The sequence below is a fragment of the Phallusia mammillata genome, chromosome 6, assembly GCF_965637545.1.
Source record: "Phallusia mammillata chromosome 6, kaPhaMamm4.hap1.1, whole genome shotgun sequence".
Lineage (NCBI taxonomy): Eukaryota > Metazoa > Chordata > Ascidiacea > Phlebobranchia > Ascidiidae > Phallusia > Phallusia mammillata.
The window spans coordinates 13,997,133-14,015,785 of NC_137257.1; the positions used below are offsets into that span (position 1 = coordinate 13,997,133).

An 18,653-nucleotide genomic window follows, 5' to 3' on the forward strand; every position below is an offset into this window, starting at 1 on the left:
GTTATTTCCAGGTTTTGCCAGGCCCTGTGCAGAAAACACAAAGAATTCATTTATCTTCCCGATTTCAATGAAGCACAGCAAATTGCAAATCAAAATCGCCAAAAATCAGGGTTCCCTCAGGTTTTTGGAGCAATTGATGGATGCCATGAACATGTAAAATCTCCAAAAAATGGAATGAGAGATTATATTAATAGAAAAAGGTTTCCATCACTTGTATTACAAGCAGTGGTTGACAATCAGTACAGGTAAAACATTACATCGGCACTATTACATTTCATTGCATTCAATTTGTATTTTTAGATTCAGAGATGTCTCTGTAAAAATGCCTGGTTGTGCTCATGATGCATCAGTGCTACGTGCTTCACATTTGTAAAAAAATGCAGCAAACTTACCAAAAGTAACAGCATTAGAATAACTCCATATTTTGCCATATCAAAAACTTTGGTTTTCATCAACAGGGCACGATTACTATCAACGATGTGCAGACTCCACTAATGATTGTTGGAGATTCTGCTTACCCTTTGTTACCATGGTTAATGAGGCCATACACTGGCATTCAACTATCATCATAGCAGTGTAAGAATTGTGGTTAAGAATGCTTTTGGCAGGCTAAAGGCTCGGTGGCGAAAACTTAAACGACAATTGGATGTTGACATTCAACAAGCCCCATTTGTTATTGCAGCATGTTGTATTATGCAAAATATATGTGAACAGGCCTAAATTCCTGTACCTAGAGATACAGAAACTACTTTAACCTATGGGTCCACTTCACAGCCAGATGCTGTAGTGGACAGTCATATCCGCTCAGCAATTGCTGATTATTTACGTGAATCTGACAAATATCAAAATGTAGTTCTTTCGTCTGATTATTTTCTGTTCAATAAAATACAAATTTTTATTTGGCAGTCATTTTTAAGAGAACATATAACTGCACACACTCCATAAAGAAAGAAGAATGAAAATACTACAACAAAATGAAGATAAATCAATTTGGACATTTACTTTGAATTATTTTGTTAAGTAATTGAGGTCAGTACATCAGCAAGGTTTGTAATGACATTAATCATTTTTTCCATATTTCTTTGATTACTTTCTTGGCTGTCCTTTAGAAACTGGAGTATGCTTTCAGTGCGAGCAGCTTTTTTATCTCTAACTTCTGAAGCCTTTTGATGACGCCGTCGTGTTCTGTTTGAAGAGGCTAATGAAAATAATAAGAGATAGTAGCTGTTTGAATAAATAGCATCAGGTAGTTAGTTTAAAACCGCATATAAAATTTGATACCTGAGATAGTTCTAGAAGATGATGGCTCTTCATAGCTTGGGGATTCGTCTGTTGGAGCTTGTTGTGAAAGTGTTTCTGTCTACAATGGTGTTGTGGCTGACTGGGTAAACATGTCAGACTGTGCTAGTGTGTCTGACTCTTGTGGAATTAAGTTTTCCTCAAGGATTGTCACTGCATAAAATGCATTATGTAAAAATTAAGGTAATTGAAAGTTGCAGAAATTATTATGCCGATTACTAACCATCATCAAATTCTGTATATTCTTTAAGTGTCTGTGGTAATGGTTCTTTTCCAGACTCAAAGCATGATGCATTGCCTAAACACATGTGAAAATTTTTTAGAAATATGATTTAAAATCAAAATATACACACAGTCACACACACACACCAATGATCGGGGTCGTTTTCCAAAAATTTCATCCATTTTTTCAAAGTGAGGCCAGTCCAAACCTTTGGATGAAGCACCGGATCTGTTTAAACCACCTTTGATTTTGTTATATTGGGATTTTAAGAGTCTCCACTCTCGTCGAACTTGGGTGTCTGAAAATTTGAAACCTTTTAGTTGTACTGCATGAAATAAAAGTGACATTGAAACAAAATACTTCACACAAGTCATAATTGTGTCCCTTCTTTCTCATTTCATTCACTGCCTGCTGCATAACATCTTTATTTCTTCTTGATTTACTGTCACTTTGCTCTACCAAATTAAGTTGTTTTGCAATAGCAATTAAGTCATTGGTTTCAGCCTTTGTCCACTTTTTAACTGCACCTACCACTTTCGCCATATTTCTCGACTAATGCTGTACAAAATTCTTTGTCTTAATTCACAACTACCCACATCTGCGTTTTTGCTGCGTTGACATTTCATATCAAAACTCTTATCACTATTTTGAACACGTGCAGAATGACACAATAAGCACAACTGAAGTCGCTTCGGGCCGAGTATACTGCGCTTCAAATCATTCAGGCAACCCCTTCTAGACCGCCTGACCGATCGGGAGTTGAGGCGCAGTAAAGCGCCTGGTTTCGTTACGTCACTTCCGTTTTTCGACCTTGAGGTTTAGTACTGCGCCTCAAAAGTGGCCATGGAAACGTAGTAAATGTTTCCCAGATATTTCTGAGTGTTTTACTTGTTAATAAAACAGCTTTAGTAAAATGTTACAACACATAATGTGGCACATGAAAAAATGCTTTGAAACAGGAATATGGCGTAATAATTAAAATTGTACAATTTGAATTTTTCAGAAAATCGCACACGTTGACTTTACAGTAGGCATTAAACAGTTGCATGCATTTTATGTTAAGATTGTATGTCATTTTTAAAAATCTATCTTGTAGTAGGTTGAAAATAAAATAGTAATTGCACAGCTTTGTTGTCTTGATTTACAGAAAAAACTTTGCATGTGAAATAAGAAAAAATTATTTCATATTTTAGAAAAATAAGTTAAGTATATGTATTTAAACAAAACTGGACAGTGGAGTCCAGGAGTAGGAACAACGTTTCGTGACAGAACTTTAATCTTCTGCCGAATCCACTTCCAACATTGAAGATTTTATCCATGAGAGTATTTTAAATCCTGGTAAATTGATTCTGGCAATGTTCAATTGGCATTGTTTCAACGATTTCCAACATTCATTATATGTATATCATAAGTTAGGAAATCTTTATTTCCTGGTTAAAATCAGTTGACACTCGTATGAAGAACAAATTAATTTCGCTGAAAAGCATCTTCAGTGTCTACAGAGAGCAATAAAAGGGATTAAAATTAGAAAAAAGCTAAAGTTCCTTCACAAACACGATCATTCCTCAACTGAAAGCCTAACTGACTAAACTGTCTGTGAACGCGCAATGACAGATGAGAAACGCACGAAAGAAACAAAACCAGCGTATTTTACGCATAAGTCCAAACGTCCCACAAACTCTTTCTTAGAGCGCATAAACCATTACTTACCTTCCTAACACCAGGCATACAAACTGGCGCCAGTTTGTTTACTTTTGATATGTGGTGTCATAATGCATATCTTTTTATTCACGGTAGTCAGGCTGGAGAGCCTGCATCAAAGTGATTTTACCTTTTCGCCATGTCTACGATTTCTATCTTCGAAATTCCCCTCGTATGTTCTTCATGGTCTTTGTTTACTTTTCGCCGGGTAAGCAGTAAGCACTTTTATGCAGTCTTTCCAGCCTGACTACGGTAACCATTGCCAGTTGATTGTTACCGTCATGAGTGGATGATTTCTATTTGGCGCATTGGGAAACCCGGATGCATGGCTTCTGTAAATGCGAAAACATGTGGCCTGCACTAAGTATTTTTTAATTTATTGATCACGTTTTACTGGTAACTCAAAGTTGTGATTACTGCTGTGCGAACGTTGTCTGCAACCTGTTTGAAATTCCTTCGCCAAGAGCCATATTGTACCTGGAATAAGGGAAAGGCTGCAAAGATTCAAATGATTTTGACATGAAATGTGTTCAAGCAAATTGTGAATCCAATATAGGGCGATAAGTGTAAATTCAGCATTAACTATGTGAGATAGGTATCAGGTGGCCAAACAACAGACATTGTTTAGCTCCGCCATAGATAACTTATAATTATTATTTAAAAAAAAAAAACTTTAAATAATACAAAACTTTTATTATTTTTATTTTAATAAAATGCCGATTAATGCCATAAAAATTATTCTTAGTATACACTGATCAAACATAAAAACTATTTGTAAAGATTGTTTTGTATAACAACTTGGAATAGTTTAATGGTGAAAATAACGGCCCAAATAGACGTAAAAAGCGACATGCTTTATTGTTCAAACGTTTCGGCAAATGCTCATGCCATCATCAGCGATATGAAGGCCACATCATTTGCACCCATTTATATACACTTTAGTCGCATAAAAGGTGCGAAAAAAGCGAGGTGTAAGCCACCTGCGAGTGTGCGTCTGGCCAAACAGGTGCAGAGCAACTACGACATACAATATATTTACAAACAAAGAAACAATAGTAGGACAGCACGTCACATCAAAAATAAGCAATAAGTTAATTAGGTATTAAACAAATACAGAGGAACCGACTTAGAATCAACGTTTAATTCCGGTTTATAGCGTTGAATGAAAATTGATTCCAGTAACATTAGTCGATAGCGGTCCCTGGCTGTCCCAAGCACTTCCGGGTTTTTAAACTCCACTACATGGTCTTTGTTGGCCTGAAGGTGTTGACACACCTCGGACGTTGCGATTTGTTGGTGTTCATGAACTCGCGTTCCAAGGTTTCGCCTGGTTTCTCCAATGTAGGTTTTTCCACAAGAACATTTCAGTCTGTAAACAACCGAAGATCGGTTGAGTAATCCTTGCATGTCTTTATGCACAAATGCTTTCACAAGCTTCTGTGTTTGGTGGAAAATACGTACACGGATCTTTCCGTCTGTTGCTTTAAGGATAAAACTGAAGAGTTTTTTCTGTATGCGGTGGTTGATGTCGCCAAGGTATGGTAGTTTGATGCAACTAAATTTGGTGTTGGAATCCAAATCTGTGGACTTAGCTACATGGAGGTAGCGTCTGTTTAACACCAACCTAATACACCTGGATACGAACTTGGCCGGATAACCATTTTGATTTTCTGTAATGGAACCGAAACCATCAGCGGTTTGAACCGTCGCATGGGCGCAAAGTTTTTTTTAAATACCGGGGGTGAGCCTTGCAGAAGCCAATGCCATGTGTGGTATCTTTACCCGTACCACACTTTGGGACTAAACAGCACAGATACTTTTTGCAAATAGTCACTTGACACATTTGCTTCCTTCGGTATCGGACGTTTTGCTGCTCTTCTCTGAGAACACCTGTACGCACTGAATATACGATTTGCCGAATCCGCAATTTTAATTACGACAGCGGGGAATGAAAGTAAAAGTGATTCACATTTTAAATACATCCTACTTTGCATGTTAATGGCAAAACTTTGGTCACTTAAGATCAAGTTTTGGACGTTGCAGTACTTTGCAAACTGACATTAAACCCGGCATTGGGATCGTTAACACAGACCCGAACAATACACCTAAAGATGGAGGAAAAGCAACTTGTATTGTTCAATGTTGGTACAAGAAATTTAATAAACGTATCTTTTATTGCATGAGGTTATTGCGCCCTGAAATGCAAACGCTATATTACGAGTGTAAGTTATGTTGCAATAAGTGCCCGTTTATTTCAAAACAATTACAATTGTTGCGTTTCAACCAATGTTTGTACGGTCAATAAAGTGACTACAAAGGGTGCATCTAAAATATACAGGATCGCTTGAATCACTTGGTGCACCTACATATCACTTGGTGCACCTTTATACCGCTTGGTGCACCTTTATATCGCTTGGTGCGCCTTCACATCGCTTGGTGCACCTTTATATCGCTTGGTGCACGTTTATATAACTAGGTGCACCTTTATATCGCTTGGTGCGCCTTTATATCACCTGGTGCAGTGGTCGTCAACCTATGGGTCGCCTAAACTTTTTCTGGGGTCGCAATAAGTCGCCGAATTTAATTTATTGCATTTTAAAATTGATTACAGAAAATGAAACTAATATTATGTTCTTTTAGATGGCAACTTTTGCTCTTGTTTTGTGGTACAGCTTGCTACCTCATGTTGCAATTAAATAGTGGTAGTGGAAAAACAGAAAATGCCTTTATCGCGCAACAATGGACTTCGACAACGTTTATTATGACTCAACACTGTAAGTTTGTAATATTTAAGGTGACACCAGAACGAGTGAATAGTTATTTATGCAACGTACCCAACTATGCCAAATTTTTCTAATCCCGTTTTCAACCACGTGTCTGTGTGAAGCAGGATTTAGTGCAATGAGTGTATTAAAAACGAAACATCGTAATCGATTGGAAGTGGAGCATGACATGCGGTTAAGCTTGTGCAAAGTCCAGCCGTGGCTTCAAAAACTTGTGAACAGTATACAGGCGCAACCATCTCACTAACAGTACAAATTAAATGTTGAACAATTTTGTGTAATTGTTCTTTCGGTTCAGCATTACTTAAAACATTTTTCTCAGTGTTGAAAAAAAAATGGGGTCGCATGTAAATTCTGATTTCATTTTCCCTTAAATTGGGGTCGCCTATAAAAAAGGTTGAAGACCACTGACCTGGTGCACCTTTATATCGCTTGGTGCGCCTTCACATTGCTTGGTGCGCCTTCACATCGCTTGGTGCACCTTTATATCGCTTGGTGCAGCTTTATATTACTTGGTGCACCTTTATATCGCTTGGTGCGCCTCCACATAGCCTGGTGCGCCTTCACATCGCTTGGTGCGCCTTCACATCGCTTGGTGCAGCTTTGTATTACTTACACCTTTATATCGCTTGGTGCACGTTTATATAACTAGGTGCACCTTTATATCGCTTGGTGCGCCGTTATATCGCTTGGTGCGCCGTTATATCGCTTGGTGCGCCTTCACATCGCTTGGTGCACCTTTATATCGCTTGGTGCACCTTTATATCGCTTGGTGCACCTTTATATCGCTTGGTGCGCCTTTATATCGCTAGGTGCACGTTTATATCGCTTGGTGCGCCTTAATATCGCTTGGTGCAGCTTTATATCGCTTGGTGCAGCTTTATATCGCTTGGTGCGCCTTTATATCGCTTGGTGCGCCTTCACGTCGCTTGGTGCACGTTTATACCACTTGGAACTTCGTATTACTTGGTACACATTTATATCGAAATAAATAATCACATTCACATGGAGCGCTGACTGCCTTTTTCGTCTAGTACGATTTGCATTTTACGGCACCATTTATATGAACGAATTTTTTTGTGTAAAATAAACCCCCATGTATTTACGATAAGCTGATGCAAACAAATATTAAGTTACGAATTAAAAACGAAAATCACACAAACACATCTGGTTATATGTAAGCATTTTTCTTTAGTGGTTCATTTTTTTGCTGCGATGTTTTCTTCTCCTTTTTTTGACCTCGCTTTTTCCCTGCACCTCCTGAGGGCAGACGTGTAAGAAGGGAATTATCAGTGGACGATTGGTGTTTGTTTTGTTTTATTCAGTCTAAATTTTGAAAAATTAAGCAAGTATTAAAGCTTCTCCGAATCGGAATTCTTGGACCATTCATTGATCGGCATAGCAAAATGCTCATAACCTGGCGCCAGATGAAAGGGTCCAAGGTTAACTATCGCTTTTGTTATTTCTTTATACTGAGCTTTCACAACGCCATAGATCTGATCGATGAGTTTGGGGATCTTTTGTTGTTTCCAGCCTGATTTGCATTTGAGGACATGATTAAGGGATTCGCTGTTGTTGTTTGTCCAAATGTTTCCAATTAGTGGCATTTTTCTCCATTGCTTTTCTTTTGCTGTTTCTAAAAATCTAACTAAATACGGCCTAGCCAAAGGTTGATCATTGCATATTTGGAGAATTTCTGCACATTTAACGTCAAATTCATCCTCAGTGGTGGATTTGATTAGGTCGCCGTACATTTGTAACAAACTGTTGCGACGTTTTTCTTCAGCGCCCATTATATCGCGAAAGAATCGCGTCACGTCATCCTTTAGATGTTCATTGCATAAAACATGATTACAGCCCGAAAAGGCACGAGTTGCTGCTTTATGCATAGCTTTCTCGTCGTCCGAACCAAAAATTAGGTTGTCAAAATCATCATCTAAAACCACACTTAAATTTCCAAAAAAGTCAAAGAACGCTTGATAGTCTGACTTGTTGTGTAAAAACAAAGGCCCAAAGAAAATTGGATGTCCTCCCGTTTTAGTCCGCACAACACCCAAATGCTTAACTGTTGTAACAGTGACGAAAATGGGACCCAAATTAAACGTTTTGTCTGCTCCCAAAACTGTCTTGCCAGTAAGGCAAAATCGTCGCAAATCAAGTACTTGTTCATCCAAATATAAATGAATGCTGGTGGGCGTGTCTTTGCCGTGTGACACTTTACGTACGAACTCATGGGTGGCTGTCATGCTGATGACCTTTAGAATATCGTCAGCGTAATTTTTTGCGTGCGATGCCGGAGATGTTTTTGTTTTCTGGTCGTTGTATTTTTTTCTGTGGAACTGCTCCAAATTTCTCACGCCATCAATCAGATTATCAGACTGTTGCAGTTCGTCATAAAGGTCCTTGGCACCCTGACCCCTTGACAAACAATCTCCAATTTTGTTTAAAACATCAGGGCGAGTTCTTACGTAAACATTTTTTATTTATTTTGAATTGCCGTGATGTGTATGCCCTGGATGCTTTCCTATGTATTCTGCTATAAAAACTGTTTTAAATTCTTGATCCAAGTACTTTTCCAACCAGCATATTTTTCTTTTGTGGGACGTGTCATTTGCTAATTTGGCATAATAGCTACCAAGTATTATAATTTCGTTTTCATTGGGCTGTGGTTCCAAAATATTGTAGGTGCCCTTTCTTGGATTTCTAACAGTGTATTGTTTTTGAAAAATTCTTATTTCCACCAGATTTTCGCCGTTCTTCCAATAAATAATTCTACTGTATGGTAAGCTACACCATGTTCCACAATCATCGTGAATTTTTTTGTTAATTGCTGCCCTTATTCGGTTGACATTTGTATTGTTGTTGACTATAAAAACACGCTTTCTTTCGCTCCCGCTGGGATTTCTTCCAGCGGTGCAAGTTTTGCTACAACCTGACGCGTTGGTAAAAATGTCTCGTATTCCAATACCCCCCTTTGGGACCCAAATTTGTCATTTTCTTCGGGCGTTTCTTCACAACTGTACGAATCTGAAGATTGAATATCTTCGCAAACCACCGACTCCTGTAAAGTATCACTTAACACTGCGGAAGATATTTGTGGAGACGAGTGAGTTGGAATCACAGCAACAAAATGATTTGGAGTCCAAACAGAAGTTTTTGAGGGCCCCACTCTTGACCACATTATGTTAATGGGGTCGCGATCATCAAAATCATCAACTGCTATGATGCGATTAAGGATTTCTACTACTTGGTCTTGTTGACCATTGCATGGAGGATCAATCAATCAATCAATGCTCAGGACTTGGCGTCCCCTCGCTTTGATGGACACAAGGTTCTTTCTTCTGATCGCTTCCCTCTCTAGCGTCAGAAGAGGAACTCCACACTCTTGCCTGATGGCTTCTGTCCATCTCTTGGTCCTCTTCTTCTAGCTTTACCAAAGTCTTGCTTGTAGCTGGAATTTATAAGTTCATTGCTTCTGGCGACACGCCCGAACCATCGAAGTCTCCTCGCCGACACCACATCTTCTATGGTCTCGGTCATGTCCAGCGTCTTTCGAATGTGCTCATTGCTGAGTCTGTCCCTCCGTGTCACTCCTAAGATTGTTCTGAGGCATTTCATTTCAAACACCAGCAAAGCTCTTATCTCCTGTTCTCTGAGAGTCCACGACTCAGAACCGTACGTCGCTATAGGAAGGATTAAAGCCCTATATAACCTGAGTTTTAGGGTTCTGGACATGTCTCTAGAGGTCCAGATGTTACTCCTTAGACCAGGGATGGCGAACCTTTTTAGTTGAATGGGTCAACCATGATCTCAAAATTCGGAAAGAAAACAAAGTGGGTCACATATTTTATTACATGTCAATGCTAAGATGCTTGTTGCTGCATTTTTTCTGAAAGTCTTGTAATCTTAGGTAGTTTTCAGCTTAATACACGCTGCAGTCATATCTGAGCTGAGACGATTCTTGATTTTATGAAATTCTTGTGTGAAAACAAAGATGAATATGTTGAACCGAACAGCGTCAACAAAGTTACAACAAATCGTTTCAAGTTGTACGTTTAAATCAGGGGTGGGCAACCTTTTTAACACGAGGGCCACTTTGGGCAATGCAATGCGTACAGGAGGGCCGCACATCAAATAAACACACATTCATATTTTTAGCTTTTACTGGAAGATCACAAGTACGAGCGTATATAAAATATCATAGCAGATACACATGTGGATGTTCAAATAGAAGTTAGTGAGAAGGTTGATGCTGGATTTTTTCAACTAAATTATCAATGTTTGGTTCCATGCTAGATGTGCATAGACGCAAACTATCAAGCAGGTGACGGTCAGTCAGATTACTTCTCAGCTTGGTTTTCACGTCTTTCATCTGCGAAAACAATTGCTCACAGCTATATGTACTTCCAAACATGCATACAAACTTTTTGCCAAATTGCTTCAAGTTGTAGTATTCCGCCACTGGTAGAGACTTATAAAAGTCAATGAGGTTTAGCTTATTAAAATTTTGTACAAGAATGTCATCCTCCTGCAGTGAATTCAATTCAAGCTGGATTTCTACAGGTGCAGAACTTATTTCACAGCTACAGGGGAGTGAAAGGACGGTCATGGCACTTCTTAAGCTTCGAAATTGTGTGAATCGAGATGAAAATTCCTCACGTAATACTGCCACTCTTCGAGCATAACCACCCAGGTTCTCATTGCTGCCATCAAAGACACCTTTTAAAGTGGGAAAAAGGTCAATTTTGTGTTCACGCAAGCTTTGTTCATAGAGTTGAAGATCTCGCTCGAATGTTCGAAGGTGTTTGAACAATTCATGCACCAACTTGTTTTTTCCTTGCAGCTGGACAATAAACTTAGCCAATGCTTCTGAAATATCATTTAGGAAGGCCAAATCCATTAGCCAAGCAGAATCAGATAGCTGTGTCACATCCTTTCCTTTCAACTTCATAAGCGTATTGATCTCATCTTTCAATTGCTAGAAGCGGTGCAACGTTGAGGCTCTGCTGAGCCAACGGACTTCTGTAAAGTAAATAACATCCCCATGCTCGCTCTCAAGGTGACCCAAAAACTCTCGGTGATTATTTTCTCGGTGATTCAATCCTCGGGAACGAATGTAGTTTACTGTTTTTATTACTACTGAAGTAACATGATCCATTTCTATTACTTTAGCACACAAGTTTTCCTGGTGTATAATGTAATGCACTGCAACAATATCTGGTTTCAACTCCCGAACTTTAGCAATAACACCATTGTGACAGCCAACCATTGATGGTGCACCATCTGTGGCAACAGAAATACATTTATTGAAGTCATTAATCCCAATTTTTTTTGTAAGGATGATTGAAGGCCTTCAAATATATCAATTCCTCTAGTCGTGCCTTTCTTCGCGTTTAAATCAACCAGTTCTTCAAGTACATTAAAATCCTTGTCTACAATTCGAATAAAGACGGCTAGTTGAGCCGTGTCTCTGATATCTGTGCTTTCATCCAATGCCAGTGAATAGTATTATAAGTCTTTCGTTTTTACCTTTATTTGATATTCGATATCTGGACATGTCCTCAACTCGTCTGACTACAGTGCGACGTGATAGAGATACTTCTGAGTTCTGACACACTTTCAAACGCCAGCAAGCATTCTTTTACTATCTCACCATCTGAAAATGGCTTTTGGTGTTTGCTGAGAATCTTTGCTATCTTAAAGCTCAGCGCAGTATTAGTAAAATCAGTCTCAGATGTTCTGGTTATTACTTGCTGTTGTGCTTGCAGGTTCCTGATTAACCTGTCTGAAAGCTGCCTTTTCTCCTCCATGGTATAATTTCCATACTTTTCATTGTGATTTTTTCAAAATGTCTGTTGTTCTCTTTGGGTTGAGCTATTGAATTCTGGCAGATTAAGCATATTGCTTTGCTATTTACTGAAGTGAATAAATATTTACCAATCCATTCATCATTAAATTTTCTGCATTCTTCTGCAAAAGTTCTTTTTTTGTTTAGTAGCCATTGCTAATGAGTTATTAGACTGCAACGCTGACTAACACTGTAAACAAGGTTTTGTCAGTGCTGTCTACCAGACAAGTGTATTGTGGCAGGACAATTGTTACAAGTAAAGCTTTATGAATAACGATTGTGTTGTAATAGATGATTCCCTTTCGAGTTCAACTGCGTTAGTTTAGCGGTGTAGCATCGTACTTCAAACAGGAAACTGAAAGAGCAAAAGTTCCAACATGATAACCTCTCAAATATACTTACTAAAAATTGCTGGAAGAACATGAAGGGCCGCACAAAAAGTGCAAAAGGGCCGCACGTTGCCCGCCCCTGGTTTAAATAAACATATTTGTTGCCTCACAATTGACTAAACAATCTGAATTTTAAGACAATAGGCAATCTGACAAAGGGCTTGAAGTTAACTGCTGTGTTGCTTTTTAATCTTGGAAATCTGGTAACCCTACCACTAGTAATCAGTACACAATTTTGAAACTACAAGTGGGTCACTGAAATTAACGTGGTGGGTCACATTGTGACCCGCGGGCCAGTGGTTCGCCATCCCTGGGCTAGGCGGTTGCAAGAGGAATTGACAATGCAATGCAGCAAAGTCGATGCAGCTCTGGAAACATTTGCTGGAATACGTTGTCTCGAGCAATTTTGCTGCAAACATCACCGGGATCTTGGCAGAACTCAAATTCTGGCATTGTCATTCTATCTTTCAACGTTTGATAGTCATTTAGTACTTTCAAGGTTTGTTCAGCAGGAACAATGTCAAATCTTCTGATAAGCAGCGAGAGATCATCATTTCCATAAAGCTGGCGCTGAGAGGTATCAAGAGGAATCTCATTAGCATCAAAGATTCGAAAAGCATAGAGTACCTTATGCTCAGGGAAACGTTCTTCGAGATTACAGAGCAGTGCCTCACAGTATGTTTCTGTGGTGAATCGCAGCAGTTTAAAATCATCTTCAAGAAGTGTATTTTGAGATCTTGGTAAAATTTTTGAAATCTTCTCCCAGTCAAGTTTTAGGCTGTTTAAAACCTGATCTGAATTGGCAATGCTCCTAATCTCTTTTTTGCATATTGAAAGTGCCGACTGCATGTGAGAAAAGTGAAAACTACCTCTTTGAAACAACAATGATAACTTGTTGAGATTTACCAAAGCTGCATTCAGCAAGCAAAGGGAGAAAAGAAAGCGTTTGGGACAAATTAAATGAAGAATACCAACTGCTGTGCAATCTTTCTTCTCGGTAGCAAAATATTGGAGCGTAGCGTGTACAGCAGGCAGTTCTGCTTTCATTGCGATTACAGCCTGACCATGAGATAGCCAGCGAGTACGCCAGGCTTTAACTAGTTTTCGCGCAGACGAATCAACATCAACAGTTTGCATTTCTTGTAGTTTTGCGGTCTTAAGCGGCGAAATTGAAAAGTACTTCCACGTCTGGACTAAGCCACGTTCGCAATCCTGGATGTGTTGTAGCTCCTTTACCGTGTCCGTACATGCCAAGGCTAAGCGATGCGAATGGCAGTGCACTGTGTAGGTAATCGGATTTTGTGCAGTAAATTTCTGTGAGAGGGAATTTCGGCGGCCTATCATTGCAGCAGCTCCATCGCATGCAATAGCGACATGTTTACCCACATCAAGACTGTAGTCAGCAGCGACCTCTTTCCAGTCGGAATAGGTTGGCAGCAGTTGCCCCGCGAGCGTCTATCCGACGGATATCCAAAAATGCAGTTGCCTGGCGTCCCTTGTTATTGACGTACTGAACAAATGTAATATATTGCTGCAAAGTAGCAATATCGGTTGTCTCGTCGACCATGGTAGCCCAGCATAGGCTTTGCTTGACATCAGCAACGATGCGATCAGTCAGATGGTCGGAGATGAGCAAAATAAACTCCGTCACTGCTGTTGAACTGGTATGTCGCAGGTCACGAAGCCGGTCATTGTGACCAATGCGGTCACAACTTTTCGATCCGCTACTTCCTCTTTCAATACCCAGTAAATTAGGTGTACTTTCTCAGCCACTGTTTTGGTTTTATTTAATACACGATGCGAGACACGTTGGTTCTGTTCCAGTTTAACTGCTTGCTGGTGTTGCTCCGAGCTCAGATGCATATCCAGCCGAGGGGCGCTGAGGTCTGGCGGGTACGCTGGTGTAAACATCAGCAAACTTGCCTTGGCCAGTGATAGCTACTGGATGCTTAGAGCAGAGACTACTAAGCAGAGACTGCACACTGCGATTTTTGTTAAGATCCGTTCCGCTTGAACGCGACCAGTAAGATTGCGGCGTTTATAATGGAAAAGGATAGGAAAAAGTTGTGTTGTCGTCTGTTTTTCGTGTTTACGTGAAGCGTAGGCTTTTGAAATAAATTTTATTGATTGGTACATCAACTTGACTACTTCTAAAAACATATTGAAGAAAGAAACTTACCGAAGGCGGAAAAAAACGACACAGGTGGCGATTGAATGTACGAAATTTGCTACCAAATTTTCGGATGTGCATGTATGACAAAAATGAACCATTGCCAACATCTATAGATTATATTTGCGAAAGGAGATGTAATACGAAATGCTGGCAGTTACAAATGTTCTCAAAAGAATGTAACTAAATTTTAAAATCTGTCATGTATAAATAAAGACCATGCTATGCCCAACACATTTAAACTGCAATAAATTTTATCACATTGCCTTTTGTTCTGGTACTTGTTTGTTTTTTTAAATATCAATTCAAGCAGCTCAAACTAACCAACCTCATAGGTGTTGATTCCACATATATTATTTTGATGATTATCAGGATGAAACTGGAAACAGCATATGTTCTCAAAGAAATGGCACAAAATTTTAAAATCAGTCATCATCAAATAAAGACCATGTCAGGCCTTTAAAATGCAATCAATTTTGTCATTTCGCTTTTGTTCTGGTAGTTGTGTTGTTTTATCAATTTAACATTTTTACACAAAAGTGATTTTAGATGTTGTTTTTGCAGCTTAAACTATCCAATCTCATAGGTGTTGATCCCTGATATTTTAGTTTGATGATCAGGATGAAACTGGAAATAGTATCATGCATTATTTAATCGATATTGCCATTAATTTTAATATATAATTTTTGTGGCATTTGACAAGCTTTATGGTATTGCATTTAAAATACAATTAAGGCTGGACTGTTTTCAAATCAACTGCCTACTTTTTTATGTGTTTTTTATTTATTCAATCATTAAAGCAAACTTTTTTGGATTTTTGTACATTGTTCAGTCATATATTTCATCTATTGTTTATCTTTGAGTTGTGACATTTTCATTTGCATGAGTCAATGTCATTTTTTTAAGCAACCACTGCATCTCATCTGCATGTAATTTTATTTTCTCTACCAGCTAAAATCTTCCTCTGTTAAGCCTTCACACAAATACCACTTAGTAAACAAATGTATTGTTTAGCAGCAAAAAAAAAAGTATAAAAGATACAAAATGTACTCAAAAAGAGCAGCAGACGATCAGCGTCAGTGTAATGTTTTATTTTTGAAAAACAGAAATATTAATTTCGCCTAATATTAATATTATTAATATTTCTGTTTTTCAAAAATAAAACATTACACTGACGCTGATCGTCTGCTGCTCTTTTTGAGTACATTTTGTATATATCTGATAAGTGTAGACAGATCCATCGGTCACCGCCCTGTCACACAGGCTGATTCTTGTAGTCTACTATGACATTACACTTACATATAAAAGATACACTTTGGAATTGTCTATATCTGAACTTTGAAGTAAGGTGCATACAAATCTAGTCTGTTACAAAACATAACAGAAACTGCTGATTGAATAGTAACAATAAACTTGTGTTTTGGTTTTACCTTTGATGAGTTTAAGCATGGTTGCTGTGGTGACGCAACTCCATCTTCTTAAGTTAGAGCCTATCAACAACTTATTACCATTCTAAAGTCACTGTATTCTAGAAAAAAATCACCACAACATTAGTTTCAAAAGAAAAGTTTTACCACAGCCCTTTAAGTTCAGTTCAACAATATTAAGACAAATAAATCGTTTGGGAGTAGTGTATTTCACTCAATACATTCTTAGTATAGGAGAGAGCTGTCGACAAAAACCTGCAGCACAACTTCAAACTAACCTATGGCCAATTTTGACTGAACACATGTGGTCATATCAGAAATCTCGCTTTCTACCACTACCTTGGACCTGTATTTCAATGGGCTGGATGGGTGTTTTACCTTTATATCTTTTAAAAAGTATTCTAGTTTGTTTAACAACCATTAATATTCGATTCAAAAGCCTACGCTTCACGTAAACACGAAAAAACAGCACCACTTTTTCCCATCCTTTTCCATTGTAAACGCTGAAATCTTAGTGGTCGCGTTCAAGCGGAACCGATCTTAATACTTGCAGAGAACATGATTATTTTTAAAACACAAATGAAGTTTAATAAGTATCAGATTAAAATTTCTAAAAATCAAAATAATTAATTCAAACTTATATACAAAGTTTTAGTTCGATCCGTTGCGTATTGGCAAAGATATCGCCCCATTTATGTCGTCGCTAAATGGACAGTGTGCAGTCTCTGCTTAGAGAAAAGCAAACATATTATGCCTCCGTCAGCATGGAGGGTGAACACGTTCATTCGTAGAGCATCATCAAAACCTTTCAGTTTAATCCACGATTGAAATATCTTGTTGGATGGTGCAGCTGGAACAGTCGTCGACGATGCAACAGGAAGAGTCGACTGCTCTTGAACATTTTCAGCAGAATTGCGGTCATTCAGTAAAACACAATCAGAACTTGTGGTGCTGTTGGCAGATGCGGTTTCGGGGGTTAGAGCAGCAGTACGTGTTTTCGGTTTACCAGAAAAGAATTGCTTTATACTTCGTTTGTTAGGTTTATCAGAGGATAAGCGTTTACGCTGCGACATTTTCACCTGAAATAACTCACAAAAACTTAAAATTTTTAAGTTAAAAAATAGAAAGAGTATTTAAGAAATAGCCTATTCCAAATTTTATCGCAAAAACAATCTCTCTCTCAAAAATGCTCAAGATAGCGACTGTCACGTCTTCCTTTTCTTTTACCAGGAAAGAGATCGCTCATCAATTAACGACTGAATAGTTCTACTTCTGAGAACTGGCAAAAAGGGCGATGTAATCTACAATAGCACTTGCAAATAACGCATTAAAACTTGATAGCAACTGTCAGCACTTCAACGTATTTCTTAATTTCTGTCCTTCCTCTCTTTTACACTCAAAATATGCCGCCTTATATAATGCCAAAAATATTCTCCCACCTACGAGTAGCTTCGGTTAAGTTACGTCACAAACAATTGTTAAAACTAAACGCCAGGTTGAGTAAATACGTTTATGACATCATAAGCTTCATAATATTCAGTTTAAGTCAGAGAAGAGTCCAGAAGGAATAGAATTAACTCGAATCTAGGTTTTGCAAGAAAAGCAATTATTACGTAATTTCTGATTTCAAAGGTTACTTTAGGACAAACATTAATCTCTAAAGATGCGGTACAAACCTAGGCATTTAAACTACATACAATCAACGCAACATAAAATGAATTATTCGACAAGGCACAGCTTAAATGATTGTGACTTCTGCCCAACACGGCCGCCAAACAAGTTTGCTGCACAATCAAACAAAGTGTGCTTGTTGGCTTCTGCTTGTTATGTTTCCACACGTAAAAACTTATCATTATGCGCCATAAATCAGAAATAAACATTGACGAGTATCGAAGGTGCACTTCTTTTGTGAATAACTCTTTGATTCAGCTGTTTGCTGTACCTCCACTTATTCTTTTTTCCGGACGTGAACTATTGATCGTAGGCTATATTCGTATTATCGACAAGACATAGCGAGAAACAACCATTACTTTTCTACTGTAGTTGCAAGTCCAAATTTTGGGAAACCGCGGGAGAAATTTGGGGGACCGTTTCGGTTCCCCAAAACACCTTAAAAAAACACTGCAGTCATGGCTACCTAATAAAATTTCTGGGCTTATTGAAAAGTTGGCAAAGGACTTGGATCTTCTTAAAGCTGAAGATGCAGATGAAGATTGAGTTGATGAATTAAGATATGACGAGGAAGAACAAAAAGATTCTGATGGACCCTCCTCAGATAAGTCAAACTTTAAAAACATTGGCAAAAACCGTTTTATTTAGTACTTCGAATACTGTATTTCGCATAATTTGTACGGCATTAAAGTATTTTTGACGTACCGTAGATGCACTGTCGTCATCGACAGACGGAAGTTCGAGTGATTTTTCCGGAGTCTGTTGCTTATATTGCTCAAAAAATGTCCACAGTTTTTTTCTTGTTGAAAAAGTGAATTGTACAAATTCACTGTTTATGGCATCACGTGTCAGAGTGTCCACATCGGCAAAATTCATTTGCATATCTGTTGTAAAAGTTAACAGCGCTGCTGCATTTCATAAGTGAGATTAAAAATGCCAACCTTATTTCGATAAACAACGTAACTCACTTAAAATCAACATTAAAGCTCTTACCTTTAATAGCTTGAACAATATCGTGGCCAAAAAGGTGGCCTGGTCCTCTTTTTAGCCACCATAGCCAAATTTTCGCGAACGTGGCTTTTTCGAAAAGACGCGGCCGTAAAAGGTGGCCTTTTATAGCTGCTTTTTATGGCCATATAAGC

The 18,653-nt window shown here is 38.4% G+C and overlaps 4 protein-coding genes across 4 annotated transcripts; all 4 read right to left on the reverse strand.

Moving 5' to 3' along the window:
* Positions 1-1,578: 1,578 nt before the first annotated feature.
* LOC145234321 (uncharacterized) lies at positions 1,579-2,190 on the reverse strand. The gene is made up of 3 exons (XM_080099061.1): positions 1,876-2,190; positions 1,667-1,811; positions 1,579-1,597 (listed from the first exon to the last, which is right to left on the reverse strand). The coding sequence occupies exons 1-3, from the start codon at positions 2,063-2,065 to the stop codon at positions 1,579-1,581; spliced, it is 354 nt and encodes a 117-aa protein (XP_079955187.1). The 5' UTR covers positions 2,066-2,190.
* Positions 2,191-4,312: 2,122 nt separating this feature from the next.
* Positions 4,313-4,990, reverse strand: LOC145234322 (uncharacterized). The gene is made up of 2 exons (XM_080099062.1): positions 4,960-4,990; positions 4,313-4,893 (listed from the first exon to the last, which is right to left on the reverse strand). Exons 1-2 carry the CDS (start codon positions 4,988-4,990, stop codon positions 4,319-4,321), a joined length of 606 nt encoding a protein of 201 aa, XP_079955188.1. The 3' UTR covers positions 4,313-4,318.
* A 5,250-nt stretch (positions 4,991-10,240) lies between these two features.
* LOC145234323 (general transcription factor II-I repeat domain-containing protein 2B-like) lies at positions 10,241-10,957 on the reverse strand. Its single transcript, XM_080099063.1, has one exon. It carries the CDS (start codon positions 10,955-10,957, stop codon positions 10,241-10,243), a length of 717 nt encoding a protein of 238 aa, XP_079955189.1.
* A 1,601-nt stretch (positions 10,958-12,558) lies between these two features.
* On the reverse strand, positions 12,559-13,587 carry LOC145234327 (uncharacterized). Its single transcript, XM_080099065.1, has one exon. It carries the CDS (start codon positions 13,585-13,587, stop codon positions 12,559-12,561), a length of 1,029 nt encoding a protein of 342 aa, XP_079955191.1.
* Positions 13,588-18,653: the final 5,066 nt, after the last annotated feature.